The 18828-nt window shown below is 38.2% G+C and overlaps 1 protein-coding gene across 1 annotated transcript; it reads left to right on the top strand.

Moving 5' to 3' along the window:
* The first annotated feature begins 4250 nt into the window (after window positions 1–4250).
* Window positions 4251–18571, top strand: crispld2 (cysteine-rich secretory protein LCCL domain containing 2). The gene is made up of 15 exons (XM_041992364.1): window positions 4251–4938; window positions 6946–7284; window positions 8358–8476; window positions 10427–10559; window positions 11668–11783; window positions 12168–12268; window positions 12804–12983; window positions 13065–13125; window positions 13251–13317; window positions 13397–13527; window positions 13945–13988; window positions 14110–14182; window positions 14413–14488; window positions 15259–15389; window positions 17051–18571. Exons 2-15 carry the CDS (start codon window positions 7021–7023, stop codon window positions 17100–17102), a joined length of 1548 nt encoding a protein of 515 aa, XP_041848298.1. The 5' UTR covers window positions 4251–4938; window positions 6946–7020; the 3' UTR covers window positions 17103–18571.
* Window positions 18572–18828: the final 257 nt, after the last annotated feature.

Below are 18828 nucleotides of genomic sequence, written 5' to 3'. Positions count from 1 at the left end.
TTCTCATTTAAATACACTTCAGTGCAGAAACCATATGCTGAATGGGGAACTTGTGCATGAGCATGCAAACCTTGATGGCATACATTAGGCAAATTCAAGACAAATACATGCTTTTAACACTCTTAAAATATATACAATGTTGGAATGTGATTTATTAAAGTATATATCTGATTTGTAAAATTATGACAAGAGGAATGTTTCTTTAAGAAAGTATGTGTGTGTGTGTATATATATATATATATATTTATATATATATATATATATATATATATAAAACAGTCACAATTTAAACTACATCAGGAAAATTCAGGTGACTTCTCATGTTGACGAAAGCAGTGAAAAGGGAGAAAAAACAAATGTTTACACATTGCCTTGGTAATCTGGCAAAGTTATGCTTGTTTGGCTTTGAATTTATGTTCTTCCAGTCTTAACATCAGCAGATGTTTGTCTCTGACCAGATAAAAAATATCAGGCACTGCGCAAAATTATCAGCTTAATAGGTTTGTTAAGCTTTAATTACTTTGTGATTCAGCTTTGTGATGATTGGTCCTACCTGGATGGTTGCTTGCCTAGACTGATGTGAGCAAAACTTGGAAAAAACAATTCCAGCAAATCTGAATGACTGAGAAATCATAAACATTCTGACCATACTTGGAGCTGTTCTGCTGTTCCCACCGTTTTCTGTTACCAAGGATTCATCAGGTAATGTTATTTCCTGTTTTTCTTTATTATTAGTTTCTCCAGTGACTTTGAATTTTCAGCCTTGACTTTATTTGTTAACCTGATTTTATAATTCATTTCCTCTTATCTGAGTCTAAAATGTCCCTGCAATCCCAAGGTAACAAAATGATATATAAAAAAAGGTTTGCTGCCCCCCATCTTGCGCTTTAACTCCACATCCCCTGTAAACCCTTCAACAACGATGATGATGTAGGTGTTCAAAGGTAATTAAAAATTTCAATTATTTGAGGTTGCATAAAACAACTTAAACATATTCAGAGGTGCCAAAGTGACTTAAAGGAAGATGCTCCGTTTATCCCATTTTGGTTTTTTTTTTTAATTTATTTATTTATGCATCGTATGTATTATTTAATAATAATAATAATGGATTAGATTTATATAGCGCTTTTCAAGGCACCCAAAGCGCTTTTACATGCCCAAATGCCAGATAGCCAAACCATCAGTGGACTTCAAAAATAATCTTCAGCTTTGCAGTCACATCTGTGGATGCTTTGCAATCAGACTGGAGCTTTGGATGATCCTTAAGTGATGGTTTTCCACTGCTTCCCTCTAGACCACCACACTTTTGCTCCATACAATCTCTGCTCAGAATTAGATGAAGCATTGTTTGTTGAAGATTGTTTTTATAATCAGCCTTGTATGGCATACAGTTTCTCTCTCGGATTGACCCGCTCCGCATCCTGTTTCTGTGTATCCTGCTTAGTGGTTGGCTTAAAGTTTACTAATTTTACTAATTAACTAATGAAAGTAAACATTACAGCAACATGAATTGTAAGGACAAGCAGACATTGTCAAAATAAACTAGCACCCATGGAAAACTATGTGTGTGTGTGATTCATCTCTGATTTCTTTACAAACAGAAAACTTTGGGTCTTTCCTGCTAATGATTATATAATGCTGAAAAGTTTAAAAGAAAATAATGTTTGAATTAAATAATATTTCTATTGTCTTCCAGCCAAATCTGTGGGTACCAATTTGTCTGGAATGAATAATATATCTGATTCGGTGGTTCCCAATGATGAGTAACTCCTTTAAGAAGAAACCCTCATAAACCAAGTCTTCAAGACTTTGATGCATCATTGCTAACACCATCTGATGAAATGGGACTGTGCAACATTGGGAGTTCCACAAAGGGGGTTTTCTTTAGAAAATTTATAGTAAATGGATTACAAAATAGGGCTAAATTTTAAAATTCCACCACTTTGCCTAAATCAATAGAGAAGAACGTTTCACTTACAGGGTTAGATGTGTTCTGGATCTTCATGGCTTTGGTGTTGAAAGTTTTGTCTGATATAGGCGCCTAAACATTGGTCAAAATGCTCTGTATTAGCTAGTTACTCAACAAAAGTGTAAATCTATTAAGCCAATGTTTTAATTCTTTTTTTTTTGGTTGGTTTAAAGGCCATTTTAACCCCTTAAAATCCTTCAGTTTTTGCCTTATACAGGATTTTGTTGTTGACTAACTGGACTACTTTTCCTGGACCCTTGCTAATGTAACAGGGCCATTTCAGTTGCAGTTTCATCTGCTTCAAAGATCACTTGCATTGGCAAGTGGTCAGAAATAAGTGTTTACTGAATTTACAGTTATGATTGTTGCCTGGAATAGCAAACATCATTAAAATCTCAAGTATTTTAGCTTTAAATGGTGTATAACATGTAGGAATGTGGAAGGTAGACTTAGTAAAAATATATTTATTTGACATGTCCTGAGCACAGAACGTCTGGTGCCAACGGGTTAAGTAAAGCTCTAAGCAGGATACACAAAACAGGATGCAGAGAGGGTCAAACTGTGGGAGAATAAATGAAGAAACCGTATGCTGTAAGAGGTTGATCATAAAAACAAACTAGTGGGTGGATGGAAATGGAAGAAACTGTTTTTTTTTTACTCCAACATACTATATCTCTGAGACCATGTGTATGTTGATCTGATTATTTGTAAACCACAAAATATTCCTGTATTATAATAAAGAGGACTGATTGCAAATCTAAAAACCTTTTGAGGAAATTGCAACGGAGCAACGTCTGGACGGCAGTCAGTTCATTTTCTGCTGCTGCAGGGAGCCCATCAACACAGTAATAAGTGGCTGGCGAGGAAGGAGCCTGCTCTCAGATGATGAAAAATCTTGACCCTGTTACTGCTGCATCCCTGATACACAACATCAAAACCACAATGAGATTTTTTTTTAGTGATAGTGATGATTAACTTTGTGTAGGCAATATTTCATCCTGCACAAACAGTTCCCTTGAACTCACAAATCTTCAGTATCTGAATAAATAGTATTTCTAGAATTGTTAAAGGATTGTTGTTATGATTGAGTTAATTGAGAAACACGTGTCCAATACTCCTCTCATATCAGGCTACTAGAAGATAATGTTGATGGTCTCCCTTGACAGATATAAATGTCATTTACAATAGTAATATTTCCTTCCATAAAAAGTCTCTGTTCAATCTCTCAAGCGAGAGCAAGTTCAAATTGAACCGCACAAATGCAAAGTGTGGCTAGAATGTGCAGATGTTTAGAAATGAAGGCCTTACCCAGAGCTCCATTGTCTAGCGTGTCTCTCTACAGAGCATTGTCACTCTCTCACATCTCTGCAGGATAACTGAGGAAGAAAGCTGATTCATGTCAAGCCAGACTTCCTGTTAATCATGAATCTTTACTCAGAGTTCAGAGCTTGTGTTGGCAGAGTCCTAATGGGGAGAAAACCTGCCTGATGCTTGAGTTTGCTGGTGAACATCTCTTCTAAATATCTCAGATGTTTCAAATGGAGACCAATCATGATGTTGTCCATCTGATGAATGTGCAATCACTAAGAAAGAGATTTTTTGTTTTTCTTTAATAGAGAAAAAGAAATTGATTACAGTTATCTGTCACAACTAATAAAATGCAGTCAATAAAATCAGTTAAAAATACAACAGTTTTTTTCCAAAAATGGAAATGACACAAGCAAACATAATTTCCTAATTATTTTGATTGAAAATAAGTTAGGCAAAATAGGAAGGCGACAAAGCAAATGTTTTTTTTTTTATGATGAAATCTGATGCTAGCACATCAGATTTTATTTGAAACAAAATGAAAAGTTCTTGTGAACAGCGGAGATTGATTGCTGTAATTTTAAAGGAAACTGCTCGATAAAGGACTTCAGCAGTTTGCTACTTGCTTTAAATACTTCTTGAATTCTTTTTAATTTTCTGATGCAACAAATGCTTTAGTGATCTCCTAATCTGGACTAATAGGCCTTGTTCTTCCAAAGCAATGCTGCTGTTACAGCATCGTCTTGCTGAAATGAGTAAAACCTTCCCTGAAAACGACATCTGGATAGCAGCATGTTGCTTATTTGTGGTTTATGTGCTGATTACAAACCAATATTTACATTTTGAAGTTTGACTTATTAAAAGTCAGCTCCCCGCTCCACCTCAGTCCGTCCTCAATGAAAACTCAGGCTAAGAAAATACTCTGTGACATATTTATTGATTGATTATTGTTTTTAATTACCCCATACAGTTTATGCAGGTTGTGAGTGTTTTGGTATTATATCACCACAAATCAAGCAATTTTATTCTGACTTTCTTCTTATGATTATTGACATAGTTTAAATGTTTTTACTTTGCCGCAGTCAAAGGATAGAGCCTATAAATGCATAAACTAATGTAAGGTCTATAGAGCATTAGTAGTCTGATTAATTCGCTAACCATTAAGCTGATAAAGTAATAAACTAGGCTTCAACTTTTAGTAATGGCGTCTACTATAATGATAACATTTCGTCCTGGGCTCACGCTGAATGTCTTCCGGTCCACTGCTGCTATTCCTCAGTCTGAAGCGCGGTTTTTAATTCACGTAACTAGGCAATAACATGGTCGTTTGACAATTTGCTGATTTACAACAGTTGTAGTTTTCTTGCTGACATCAGTTTGCGCACGACGCGCTGTGTGCCAAGAACAGGGAGGCTGTCGAGTGGGGGAGTGCGGAGAAACAGTAATTTTTTCCTCTGCTCCTGAGGGGTCTCCTTCTGTAGCTATATAAGGCGCTCAGACTTTTACAGGAGTAACACAGTCTCTGTGTGCCTCAGGACGACTGCCAAATATCAGCAGCAGCAGCCTGGTCCTCGCATAAGGAAATAATACAGCTCTCCAACGCGCAGAGGAAGCAGCTCCAAAACATTCAAGCAGCTGGATACTGACTGAGAAAGACAGAGGTGAGAAAGATGAGCCATTCTGTTCATTTAGTGGGATACAGCTCCTGAGATGCATAATTCACTTTTATGTTAATGTATTTATTCAGAATGTACTTCACTTGTTGGTGTAAACGAGGCTGTTTGCAAGACAATCACTGTCTGCAGTCTTATGGAAATATTAACAAGAGATCAGTGACAGTAGCACCATGATTTAAACACTGTATCACAGACAGTATGATTATGGGCAAAACTAAAGCTGATATATATTGAAAAGTAGATTTAAGTGATGTAAATATGAGCAAAAGGCCACAGTTAATACAGAGATCATATTTTAATATTCAGGAAAAAAAAAACAAAAACAGATTCAGCTTCAGCTTCATTCTTTGCTTAAAGAAGGGAACAACCAACTCTAACACGTTTGGTTATGGCTTAAAATTTTTGTTTACATCCGGCTTTGTAGTAAGACAGATTCCAGTACTGGCATAGAAGACCAAGTTCCCACAGACAAGATGTGGGCATGCATGTGGGTCAAAGTCCTCTGCTCTGTCTGTCACACCAGTATAAAATTCACTAGAGCCATGAGAAGGGCCCAGACAGAGAAGCTGTTGGAGGTTCAGTGGGAAGACAGGGGCACAGGGAAAGCAGAAGGGTGTGGTGGCTGGGCTGCCCACTGGCCTGCAGCAGCCAGAGCTGGCATAGCATGCTGACAGTCGGTGCCAGACCTCAACCTGCCTGTTCAGCTAAAGGGAAAGGGGTGAAAGCATTCAAGGATGAGAGCAACCAGTGCAAGCTAGAGCTTGGTTTATTTTTTTGTTCCTCTCTGATCACACACTGACTGAGTGCTTCTCTCTTCTTGTAAAACTTGGTGACGTTCTGATGTTTGCTTTATTTTGAAACTTGGACGTCCTCCCTATTGCTTTAGCCATGAGGTTGGAAGTCAAAATGAGTTGGACAATATTGCTACTGGAAGTGTCAGGAATGAAGTGTTTTGCCTGAAGGGTTCAGTGGGGTTAAAACTTGTCAACCTAAACTCAGGTCTGCCTCCTTAGTGGCTGACCCCGCTGCTCAGTTTGGTTTAAAAATAATCAAAAAGCACCAGGAGACGAGGACAAAGAGGAACAGAGTAATTCTCATTTTACTGTTGTGCAATAAATCCAAAGCAAAATCAGTGTTATGTTAACTGTTGGAGACTAATTTATTATCACAACTCTATTCTATAAACTAAAACTAATTGTTCACACTCATTCATCTACTGCATAAACAAGTTAACCATGTGCTTAACTGTGATATATGCTGCAGTCATGCTCATGTTGAAATCATTAAAACCTGTCAAAAGAACAAATCCTTACACAACATATTGTGATGCAATGATGATTTCATAAACACAAGACAATCAAAGTTAGTCATTTGTAAAAGAAAACATACAAAACATTTAAAAAATAAAAAAAAAATATGGAATTAGAAACTGTTTATAAAGCATCACCAGTTTATTAGACAAACCTGTGAAATTTGATTAGCAATGACCTGGTTTTGTATCAAACTAAATGAAAAAGGAACTGATTTGGCTCTGTGGTCATTTTTGAAGTTGTGATATCTGGTTCCATACATGAAGAGGGCAGATTATCCAAACAGGTTTCAGTGTAATCCTCTTCAATATAGCAGCACTTCTAGAGCCTCAGAAATGACCTGCAAAAGAAAAAACAGTACAATCAAAGCACCCCAAAGAAACGACTTATTGCAGGATAGTGAGACTGGATTGCATCACATAAGCTGACAAATGGTTTCTCTACAACACAGAACAGCAGGGAGTAAAGGGTTCCTAGGATAATAATAATAATAAAAAAAATAATTTATTAAATCATAGCTCAAAAAAGAGAATGATCAGTTTCTACTTTTTCTCTATGTAGATCTGGTTGTTAGAGAAAGCATCTCCCACATAAGTTTAGTAATACATCCCCAGAGGTTTTGAAATCTTTGCTTTCTTGACACATACAGTGGAGAAACTGAATCAAGATTTCCTCCCTGCAGGTTGCATCTGTGACTCTGAGGAGCAGCATTCACAGAAAAAGACTGTCGACTGTAGTCTGAAGCTGAAGTGTCAGAATGACCTGTACTGCCTCGACCTGGCTCCCCATCCTCTCCCTCCTGTTGTTTTGCGTCACGGATTCATCTTCTCTCTTCCTGCCTGAGGAGCTGAGGGAGCTGCTGAGCCGTTATGAGCAGGAAACAGACCAGAACGGCACCAACAACACAGCTGGGAGCAGGAACCGAAGAGCCATCCTCTGGTCCGACCGTGAGGAGATCCTCCAGCTGCACAACAAGCTGAGAGGCAGCGTTTACCCTTCTGCCTCAAACATGGAGTACATGGTGAGATATGTTTCATTACTTCACATTTCTATTTGATCACTATTATACAAAGATCAAATATTATCAAGTTTAATCTTTGGATTGACCTCAAAAAGAACTTGATGCATCAGAAATCATGAACACTCAAACAAAGTTGGTAATTAGGGTTTAAAGCTATATTTTGCCCAGGAAAGTGGTGATGCTGTAATAAAACTGATCTTTTCTCCCTACTGGAAACATTCAGTCATGAAAGTTGACCTACTGCCAGCCTGCTGTGCCACCTTTTTACAGGGAGGATAATAATGCTGACTCTGTCCTACCTACAAACAGCTCAGCACTGGAGAATACAGGAGTGTAAAGGAAAGAACAAGCCAAGAAAAGGAAAACTAAGGGATTCTGTGGAATATTTATAAGAGAAGTAGGAGAGAAATTATTGTTGCTGCACAGACGATCACTGAAAACTATGTGTTCCATGGAGTTAAGAGACGGAGCAGCTCACTGTGTGTCTCAGGGCTGCGGTTAAAGTGTGGAAGAAACTGTAGAATCACTCTGCTCTCTCAAATTCCAATGAACAGGCAGTGTGTTTGCATTAGTAAATGGGTGTTTGGGGTTGCAATGGTGTCCGTGTGTGTATGTTTTAGTGACCACCAAAAGGCTGGAAATTTACTGAGGGGATGTGCTTTGAGGGGCCACGGTGTATGCAGCCTCACTGTATTCATAGTGCTCCTTTCCATAGTGGGAGTCAGGTGTCCTCTCTCCTTTTCACCCTCCTCTCTATCACTGTAAAATGTCTCATGCAGGAAATGTGGATAATTCTGCTGTGATTGCTGGAGATTTATAGTGGACCAAGGCCAGGTGCTAGCAGTTCCACTCAAATGTCACCAGTAAAGGTTAATGTTGTACTTGTATGCAGCTCTGTTTCAGCTTATTAGGAAGGAAGGGAGGAAGTGCAGGAGCAGAGGCTTTGAACAGGTTGAGGTTAATAGTTTAGTGAGCCAGAACATGATGTGAATTCTGCTGTGTACTACAAAGAGCTGTCTTTGTACTGGTGTCCGAAACAAGATATGAGAAACTGGTGTTGTTTATGTATGCAGGTTTGGGATGATGAGCTGGAGCGGTCTGCCACTCAGTGGGCAGAGGAGTGTCAGTGGGACCATGGGCCTCGAGACCTGCTCATGTCTATTGGACAAAACCTGGCAGTTCACTGGGGCAGGTGAGATACAATAAAACTCAGCTTCAATGGTAATGTGATGTGTAATACTCTAAAATATATTAGTATTAAAATAATTAATTGGTGATTAAATAAGTAAATTAGAAAATGAGAATTTATACATACCGTAAGCAGAGCCTTTAAATATTTGAACATAGTATTTTTGGACACCTAAGGAGTACCTGTTTCTATAGATCAAAGTTAATCTTATAATAATTCAATTGTATAGACATTTTTTTTTAATCTTTTAGTTGTCTTTTGTATGTTTTTGTGTGTTGTAACTGTGTTTTTTACTGGTTCAATAAAGGTTAAATTAAAAATATATACTACTGGTAGCATTTTCTAATGGGTTGAAATTTAGAGATTTATTAATTGTATAGAAAAACCCTAAAGACCTGACTGGATAATGAGAGACAAGCAATGACCAGACATTATGTTTAGATGGTAATGTAAAATTCTAACAGTTTCTATTGCTTAATCACACATCAAAGGTCTTTAGTTCCCACCCTAGATTTTCAGTTCTGGACTCTAGTGTTGCCCCTCCAAAATGATGATATTGTTTTGTATTTACCATTTCTTGGCTGTATGTTTTAGATGCTTGTCATAACTGACCCTCCAATATGACAAGATTATGTTTTTTCTTCTTCACTGCTATTTTCCTGCCAAATCTGGTTTTACCCTGTATATTCGATGGTGTGACACAGTTCAACTATTCCATCACAACCTTATAAAATGCCTATTTTGGTAAAACATCAGCCAAGATTCCTGGTGAGCTGTCTGAGATTAAACATATCATAGGGACATGACCCCACTGCAGACCACTAGCTGGTCAGAGAGAATTCTCTCCCATAGAGGTAAGAGCAACCTCTGCAAAGTTCTGCACACAACAGCTCGCTTCTCTCTCCCTTTGCAAATTTATCTAGAGTCTACAAATTGGTGGGCAGGTATTGCAAAACACAAGACACGAATATTCCATATTGAGGGGCAAATTGCATACACATGTGCTTGATTTAAAAAATTAGAGAGCATGGTCTGCAAAAAAGGACCACTCACACAGTTCAATGACCACTATACATAAATGCAGGAAAGTTTTTTTTGTGTCTGATCTTTGTTACAACGCAGCTTCACATCCACATTTATGGGAATATTAATTGCATTGGACAGAACAGAAAGGAAAGTTTAGTTGGATGGATATTAACTTCACCATACCATGGAAAAACAGCATTAAGGTTTTCCTTTCTTTATTATGCTGTTTAATTGGACATTGTTTCTTTAGCATATTTGCTTAAATACAAGTAAAATAGTGTGCATGGACACCATGAAATATTCAACATTTTGGAGTACCTAGAGTCCAGACCTAAGTTTAGAACCTGTGGAGAGGCTTAAACACCAGAATGATGGCAAGGAAGTGTGTCTCTTAGTGGACAGACACAGTTGGCACCTGTCCATAACAGCATATGGCTATGGCAGCAGGTGCCCATCCAGGAATCTGCCCTCATTCTCACAACTCCACTCTCTTCCTACTTTCTTCTTTTCTTCCTGTGCCAGCAAAAACCCTGCTGTCAAGTCATTGTTTTCCCCTCCACTTCTCTCCTCTTATAAGCTCAGCACTTTTCAATACCTTAAAAAGAGATGTTTATAATGAGAGCTTGAACTGATTTGTTGGGCTGTGGAGCCTTGTTTAGGCTTGCTCCAATTCCTTTTTTGCAACTTGATTAGATTTTCTTTATCATAGTCAGAATAGACTGCAGTTCTTTGCACCAGGTCAAAACTAGGCTCATCGTCTGAGAACTGAAAGAGGAGGAGGAGCTCATGTAGTGTTTCTTAAGCCTTGCCAAAGCACCTGGCAGCTCCCTCAGATATTTCCTTTTTGCCCCGGGTAGCTGGATGTCCTGCTAATTGAGCCTACTGTTGGTTTGTGACCATATGTGTGAATATGCATTTTTCCGGCAGATACCGCTCACCTGCCTTCCACGTTCAGGCCTGGTATGATGAGGTGAAAGACTACACCTATCCCTACCCTCACGAGTGCAATCCCTGGTGTCCTGAACGCTGCTCCGGGCCTATGTGCACCCATTATACCCAGGTAAGAAGATTTTAGAAGATGGACTATGTGCACCATCCGCTCCTCTATTTACTGTGAAAGTGACCATTTTGAGTTCACTGGTTAATTGATGGATTCAGAATCATTCATGATGGATGTAGTATTTTTATGGGTGTAGGCCTGATCATTAATGCAAGAAATGAGAGCCAGGTGTAAACTGTGTATAAAGAAAAAAGAGGATGCATGGATGAGAGGATGAAAAACTCTCAAGGAACCTGAAACGGGGGAACTGGCCTCCTCTTCCTTAAGCCTTTGCTTTATAGCTGCTGGGATGAGTTTACAGAAACATCCCAGCTCCTCCTTTTGCCTTTGCGCTGTAACCTGATCACTTCCATCTGGTAGTCATTTCCAGACACACCAGACATCCTGCTCTGCTTGACCTGGATTCTTTTGAAGATGCTGCTGTGAGGGGGCAGTGCCAAATCTGAGCATCATCACCTTGTCTCTGTCTTATATTTGTTGATGTAACAGCAGTTTGAGCAGTCACACTCCACTGCTACCAGTGATTGTGCTGTGCTTGAGTATCAGCACACATCAGTTTGTGTGCTGACTCACAACTTCCAGCGGCCTGTTAGCATACTAGGAAAAAGATGAACATTCCTGAGGGGGGAGAGTGCACGTTTGTGCAGAAAGTTTGAAGGAGTTTTGGAATATATGCAGTATTATATTCCACTTCAAATGAAACATGATTAATCTGTATAACGACTACAGCAGCTTTCCTTTTGATAACCTGTTTTATTTTAACCTGTACTGTTTGTGGCCTGTGCAGACTTTTGTCTGTGTAGTTAAGAGTTTATCAAGGGCTATCATTTCTACTTCTGACTGAATGTTAAAAACAGCCAGGGTTGTGTCAAAGAGGGCAAACAGGGTTCGTGTGTTGAACATCCACCTGTGGTAAAATAACAGACCAAAATCCCAATAAATTTAACATGACCAATTTAGATTCTTCCTCTGGAATTGCTGCTTGTGAGAATTATCAGACAAAAAAGTCTAGACCACAAGTGTAGTAGTTTACTTAACTATGCATGTTTTCATTCAGATATTCTAAGTGTTAACTTTGATCATTTATTTATTTATTTCACTGTTACAGCTGGTCTGGGCAGCCACTACCCGAGTGGGCTGCGCTGTGCATGTGTGTCCACGGATGAACGTTTGGGGAGAAGTATGGGAGAATGCTGTTTACCTAGTGTGCAACTATTCCCCAAAGTAAGATCAATATTCCCCAACGTTCCACTCTTCATCAACACCGCTGCTCTCTAGACTTGTTTACATTCCTTCTTCTTACAGGACTGACTGACGCTACATCGTGTTCCTAATATAGTTGTACTGGAAATATGCAGCACTAGTTGTTATAGACATTTGTGACATATTGAGGACATTAAAATTTCCCCAGAAATAAGAGTAAAATAAAAACATAAAATGAATCAGAGGGGAATAAATGATCTTTTTGTTATTAGTTTGTGGAGCTGAAGTGTTTTTGGAGTGTTGACAAAGGGCTGCAGTAATTACAATGCAATGAGCCCCGTGAAGGCTGACTGATGATCTATTTCCCCCCTAGTCAATGCTGTCCATTATTCACTAACTCTGCAGGGGAAACTGGATTGGAGAGGCTCCCTACCAGCATGGCCGCCCTTGCTCCCAGTGTCCTCCTAGCTATGGGGGAGGATGTAGAAATAATCTATGTTACAAAGGTGAGCCAAACCATTTGATTTTCATTCATTTAAAAGAAGTCACATTATCCTTTTTGGGACTTTTCCTGACCCTCAATGTGTTATATAGCTTTTGTGTACCTAAAAATTCTTTCAGGTTTCAAAGCCCAAAATCCACACCAATGGGAGTTATTTCCTGTCACAGATTAAAATGCTCCTGATCTGCCTGAAACACCTTGTTTATAATCCAGACTTTTCTTTTCTCACTTGTCTCCATCAATATGAAACACCTTCATAAAATCTGCCAAGTTTGGCAGTCCTCAAACAAAGAGTGAGTAGCTGCCAAGCAAGCCACGGCTTTTGACCAATCAATTGATGAATTTTAGTAGACAAGGCTTTTGGGAAAGAGACATAGAAGCTCATGTACACTATAGGAAAAAGAGAAAAAGGCTCTTCACCGTTAAGTCATGTTAACTCATTTTGGTATATCATTCCTAAAATGACAAAACTGTAAATTACCCTAATAAGAGCTCAGTAACATTACACATGTTAACCTGAACTTCATGCTCACTTGCAGACTCTCAGCGCTCAGAGACAGAAGACATGAATGAGGTGGAAAAGCCTCAGGTACCTTTGCCACCTCGAACCACCTCCAGACCATCTCCCAAGCTTCCAAAGAAACCAGTGTCCAAGCCCTCCAGTCCAAAGCCTGCAACACCCAGGACATCATCTTCAAAAACCCCCAACATATATCTTGGTAGACACAAATCCTTCTAAAAATAATATCAATCATACATTTTTTGTTGTTTTTCATTAATTATTTGTCTCATACTTGCAGCTCACAGCATCAAATGTGAAACTAAACTGCGAGATAAGTGTAAAGGAGCAACTTGCAACAGGTTAGGTTACTGCACTGGATTTTAGTGTGAACTGATGGCATGATGTGGATAAAATATTTTTAATACACTCTCCTTTAGTACCCACTTCCTCCTCTCTGATGTGATCTAATTTTCTTCCTCTGCAGACATAAATGTCCGGCTAACTGTCTGAATCAGAAGGGGAAAGTTTGGGGAACTGTTTCTTACGATGTGGTGAGTCTCTTCACCTTAAGCATCCGTCATTATGCAGCTGTTCATAACATTAATTCACGTTAATGTCTTATTGTTACAGCAATCAAGTATTTGCCGAGCTGCTATCCATGCTGGGGTCATTGACAACAATGGAGGGCTGGTTGACGTCACAAGGACGGACAAGTTGCCGTTCTTTGTCCGGTCTACAAAAAATGGCATTGAGTCTCTGAGGTGGATTCTTCTCCTTTATGGAACAACTTTTTGTCTTTGATATTCATGGGAAAAATATACATCACACAAGTGAAGAAAATTTTGAAATGCCAATCCAATGTAAAGCTTTGCTTGCAGAATAAAAATTCTGCCTGCTTCTGAGCTGAATCTCATGGATGGCTCATCTCCATTAGCCAGTATTGATCAGGGTGACAAATGAGCAACATTCACAGTTTGTAAACAAGAGAGGGAGACCATGGAAAATACAGAAAATCATTACCAAATAGCAGCAATGGCACTGAACTGCTGCATGGGGACGATTTATCTTGTGACACAGATGTTACTGATTCAGCTCATCAGCAAACAAAACTATTATTTTTATTATTCTACAGATCTTTTCCTGATTTCTTAACATCTCTATGTCTTTATATATTACAGTAAATATAAACCTGGCAATTCCTTTATGGTGACCAAAGTGGAAGGTAATCTTTAGCTTTGGCTTTTTCAGAAGAGTTCTGAGTCATTTTTAATGATTTCATACACATATTTCATACCATATATTAAGTGTTCTTCTGTGTGTGTATGTGTGTGTGTGTGTGACAGAATATACAGCTGATTGCTACACCACAGTGGCTGAAATCTGCCCTTTCAAAAGACCCTACTCACACTGTCCAAGGTGCCGTCATACATTTGTTTTTCACTAATGCAGAAATGGTCATTATTAAAATTCATATCATTCAGTCATATTAACCTATATATACACTCCCTTTTAACCCAAATAATGAATGTAAACACATAAAACTATTAAATGTTCATTAATGGATGTTGAAGTGTAATTCATTTATTAAAAATAACTCTTATCTGTTTGAAATCACTTATGTTGCTTATGTCCAATCTGTTTCTTAGAGTCCTCTGTCCAGCCACTTGCAAAACTCAACCTTCTTACTGGTCTCCTGTGATTGGAAACACCATCTATGCAGATGTGAGTATTAATAACCTTTAACAAAATGCTCATAGTTCCTCCACTACTATTAATTTTAGATGCTTGATCTAAGTTGTCTTTCCAGCAAGCATCAGGTTTTTATTAGCACAAACAGAAATAAATAACTTAATGTGAGCTTATAGTCCATGTAAGTTTCTGTATTGTCTTGAAACAATCTAAAAGTCAGTGTAGTTTATAATCTCTTTTATAATCCACATAAGACATGCAGCTTACTTTAAAGTTATGTTAGAGTCTGCACAGTCACACAAGACCGTGCTGAGTTTAATGGAACTGTATCTTGAATGAAACAGCTCTCTAATGACGTCCAGATGGGCACAGATCAAAGTGCCACAGAGACACTGGGGCAGGCACATTGGCTCCAAACAAAGTGCCAGGGAATGTTTTGCAATCTCAGGCTGAAAAATTTGTCTAAATAATGGAATAAAAGCTAATTGTTGGTTAAACATGAGACATAAACCATGTGTTTGAAACTGTTGGTGGGGTGTATGTACAGTGTGATCTGTGTTTGGACTGGAATGAATGATTCTGCACTGTTGATAAGAACTTTTGCTCTATCATACTGGAGCCAGACTTATGGCTCAGACTCAACTCCCGGTGTGTGTGCTAGCAATGTGTATCTTTGTGTTTGTGAACTACATTGTGTTCAGTGTTTTAAAAAAAGGGAATTGCAACTATATTCATATACTGTAAAATACTGTATCCTATTTTATAAACGTTTGGTTCATATTGGACACCTTTTGTCTTCACAGAGCTCAAGCATTTGTAAAGCAGCCATCCATGCAGGGGTAATGAAAGCAGAGGGCGGTTTTGTTGATGTTCTGCCACTGGAAAGGAGAAAGAGCTACACCGGAGTCCTAAAAAATGGCATACAGTCTGAAAGGTATCACCTCTGTTTTTGTGGTAAACAGATTTAGCTTCTTAGTTTTATTTCCCAGATGAGAACTGTTGGATAGTAAGAAAAGCTGCAAAGGTAGGTGGTGCTGCAAGTTTTAGAGAAAAGTGAATTCCAGATATTTATAATTTTAGATCTGACTCTCTGCAGTCCTGCTGATCTTAGGGAACTGTGTCTGTAAATGAAAACATGCACGTCTAAACATGGTGTGTGACAGCTTGCAGGCAACCATGTGTTTAACAGCTGTACAACTACCAAACCCCCTTCGATGTAGTATAAGCTATCAAGGAGGGAATGTGTGCACCAGGAACAAAAGTAACAACCCTCCTCAAAGCAAAGGTGCTTCATTGTAAAAATCCATATGAATCATCTAAAAAGGTTGCCCACGGTCCAATCTATGACTTTATCTTGTCCGGAAACAGATAAAAATAGTTATATATCAGATATGATATTTGTAATATGGTGTGATGTGATATTTGCCGTAAAAGGAGCAAAGTCTCATGCATAGAGGGAAAATGAAAGCCCTTTCAGGTGCTTTCAGTTGTTTTTACAGATTAGAATTGTTTTGAGATCGACTGACTCTTTGCACCAAATAAAAACCCTGACAAGCACCACAAATCAATCAATCAATCAATGAAAATATGAATATGCTCAGCTCAGGCCTTCATATTTGACTAGTGAGAATGCAGAAAAGAAAACCTTAAGACTCAATTAAAATAAAAACATTACGCTTGTAGAAAAATCTGATTAGCAGATTTGACAAGGGAAACAGAAATATGCCAGATAATGTTGCTTTTATGTACTATATCCCATCCTGATTTATGTCTACTGTAATACTGCATGTAGTGAGTCCCTGCATGCACACCATGTTTCACAAATCACTCTCATGTCCGTGGCCAGCTCCAGTGGACTAAGCTTAGGCAAGGAAGCCTTTGTGGCTGGTTCTGCTGGCATATGGGGTTGAAAGAGTAATGGTGTGGTTTGGTGTGTGAATGGGCCACACATGGGATCTTTGCTTACTTTACCCAGGCATGTCAATTGAGTATGCGAAGTGCTGAATGGCTAAACACAATCCAAGTCTGATTCTATGAAACCTCACTCAGGGCAATGGGACAGGAGGTCAATAAATGGCTGACGGAGAGTCCGTGCCATGTGCCAACATCATGGCAGGGTGGGCAGCTTGGATTGCACTCTGTTGCTGGGGAAGTAATCGCAGCCTATCCGGTTACTCCTGAATGGAAATGCTGTCAGCTTCTTAGCCTGTGTTTTCCTATGCAAACAATTATCTGAGATCGGACACCAATCGTGCTGTCCTATCATGATTATTGATCATGGCAGAGCTTCAAGGTCTCTCTGCTAATGAACTAATTACAGTCAGAAAGTTAAAACCCATGTGGTGACTGGAAAATAACAGACTTAGAAATACTGCAGCAATGAGTCATTTTGCAAACAACCATCCAAAATATTGTAATCAACATGATTGTTAACTTTTTTCATTAATTTTACTTCTTATGTAGACAATGAGTAAAAATCTGAATGTATAAAACTGACATGTTAGTTTAATGGCGTGTGCAGCATATTTAGTAGACAGTGTTGGCATCTAGAGTGATGAAAATAACACACTTTTTTTATTTAATGTTTGTTTTCAGCAAAAGCAACACAGAAGGGGATTCCTTTCGACTCTTTGCTGTGAAGATGTGATACCTCTGAATTCTGGACACCAACAGAGTCGCTTCAGCTGGCGTCGAGGAGCAGTGCCTGCAGGTTGGATACCATGGCTCTTCATCTGTGTGTGCATGTCTTTAGTGGACCCCAGAACATTGAAATTGACACTATGCCCCCTCAAAGTGTTGTAAATAAAAGTCCTTGTTTCATCCAGTTAGCCAGTATTTCCACAGCCCGCCATTTATGCTTATCTTTACCATAAGCATACACACTCTGTGAATACTGAATGCTTTTTTTTGTTTGTTTTTTTTGTGTTTTTAAATATAGATTTTGATGAATTGAACAGCTGGTGCTGGAAGTTTCAGTAAAAGAGAATGCATTATGTTTACAGTGATGCTCTCATTACAAATATACGTTGGTTTTTACACACAGAAGTGTTTACAGATCACACTGTATTTAATCATTCTGTACAGACTATAGAAGATTTTGTTTGTTTATTAAAGAATTACAATATTTTACAATATTTTAACATGTTTATGTCTTATTTGGCTTTTTGTGCTTTTGGTGTTATTTGCTTTTGAACATTTAGACTGTGAAGCTACATCTAGGTCTAAATAGTATTTACAAAAGTCAAGTGTTAAGTTTTATTTTTGTGTGAGAGACGAGGTTTTTACTGGTTGGACTGACCATATACTATCAAGCAGAGAAATGAAAGTCTATGGAGGGAATTACATCATACTTTAGTGCCAGGCATGTGGAGGTCATCAATGGAAGGTGATTTGGTGGCATCAAAACAAACATCAGATGTGCTCTTTTATATTTCCTATTTTATATTTATTATTACTCATTGCTTTTTCTTGTTGTTTCTTTTGTTTCTCCTCCATATATGAGACTAAATTTAGGCCCCTTCCCACCTAAGACAGTTGAATGTGTTGCATGTTTCCGGTACAGGGAGGTTTTTTCTGTAACTTTTTTTAAAGGGTGTGAAAATGTTTAACATTTGTTTTGATCAAACTAAAACTTACGCACTTTGGAACAATAGATGCTACACAAAAACACCTTTAATGTCTGTCATTATACTGGATTTCAGTGCTGTTGTGTTTCTTTAACCCTGATTAACATTTCCCCCCTATGTCAAAGTTGATTTTGTCTCACAGGATTTGCTTCTTGACTTCAGGTCCTAATTCACAGCACACACATTAAAGCACCCTTGAGCCTTTTGGCTCCATCTGTTAGTTTAAGGGATGTAAAAGTGTGATTTAAAGTGTATTCCAACTTTCTTTTTCTTTACTCTACCTCAGTCCTGTCGCTATGCAAAGCATTTAGGTCTTTTCTTTATTGCAATTTTTATTGGAAAGTTTTGTAAAATTATGGGAAATGCAAATGTAATAATCCTTTAGTGAAATATTGTTTAAAATATGTGAATTTGTTATGTTTTCTTTTTACCGGTGTAGGATGTATTCTATACTTTTTGCACAATTTGAAAATAAAATATTACTGAGAAATGCCAATGTATTGTTTTTGTTTTCAATTAAAGACTTATGATGATGCTTCAAAAATGCAGTTTTGCTGTTTCCAGGTTTTAGAGATTGTATGTATTTTTGTGAACTTTGCCAATTTTGTGGCACTTCATAGTTTGCTTAGTAAGAGGCATTGATTAACCACATTTTGAGGCAATTACAATACCCAGTGTTTACTCTCATTGCTGCACGGAACCAAACATTTAGTTAAAACTAATGTAGCTGACTACATTCTAAAACTT

Source organism: Melanotaenia boesemani, chromosome 1 (assembly GCF_017639745.1).
Source record: "Melanotaenia boesemani isolate fMelBoe1 chromosome 1, fMelBoe1.pri, whole genome shotgun sequence".
In the NCBI taxonomy this organism is placed as follows: Eukaryota; Metazoa; Chordata; class Actinopteri; order Atheriniformes; family Melanotaeniidae; genus Melanotaenia; species Melanotaenia boesemani.
This window is presented reverse-complemented; position numbering and strand designations above follow the sequence as displayed.

What these genes read in the sequence shown, in the direction of transcription:
- crispld2 (XM_041992364.1), top strand. Translation starts at nt 7,021, where the DNA reads ATGACCTGTACTGCCTCGACCTGGCTCCCCATCCTCTCCCTCCTGTTG. An exon ending in AAAGGAGCAACTTGCAACAG is followed by an intron (nt 13,126 to 13,250) that starts GTTAGGTTACTG and finishes CTTCCTCTGCAG; the next exon opens with ACATAAATGTCCGGCTAACT. An exon ending in AATGGCATACAGTCTGAAAG is followed by an intron (nt 15,390 to 17,050) that starts GTATCACCTCTG and finishes GTTTGTTTTCAG; the next exon opens with CAAAAGCAACACAGAAGGGG.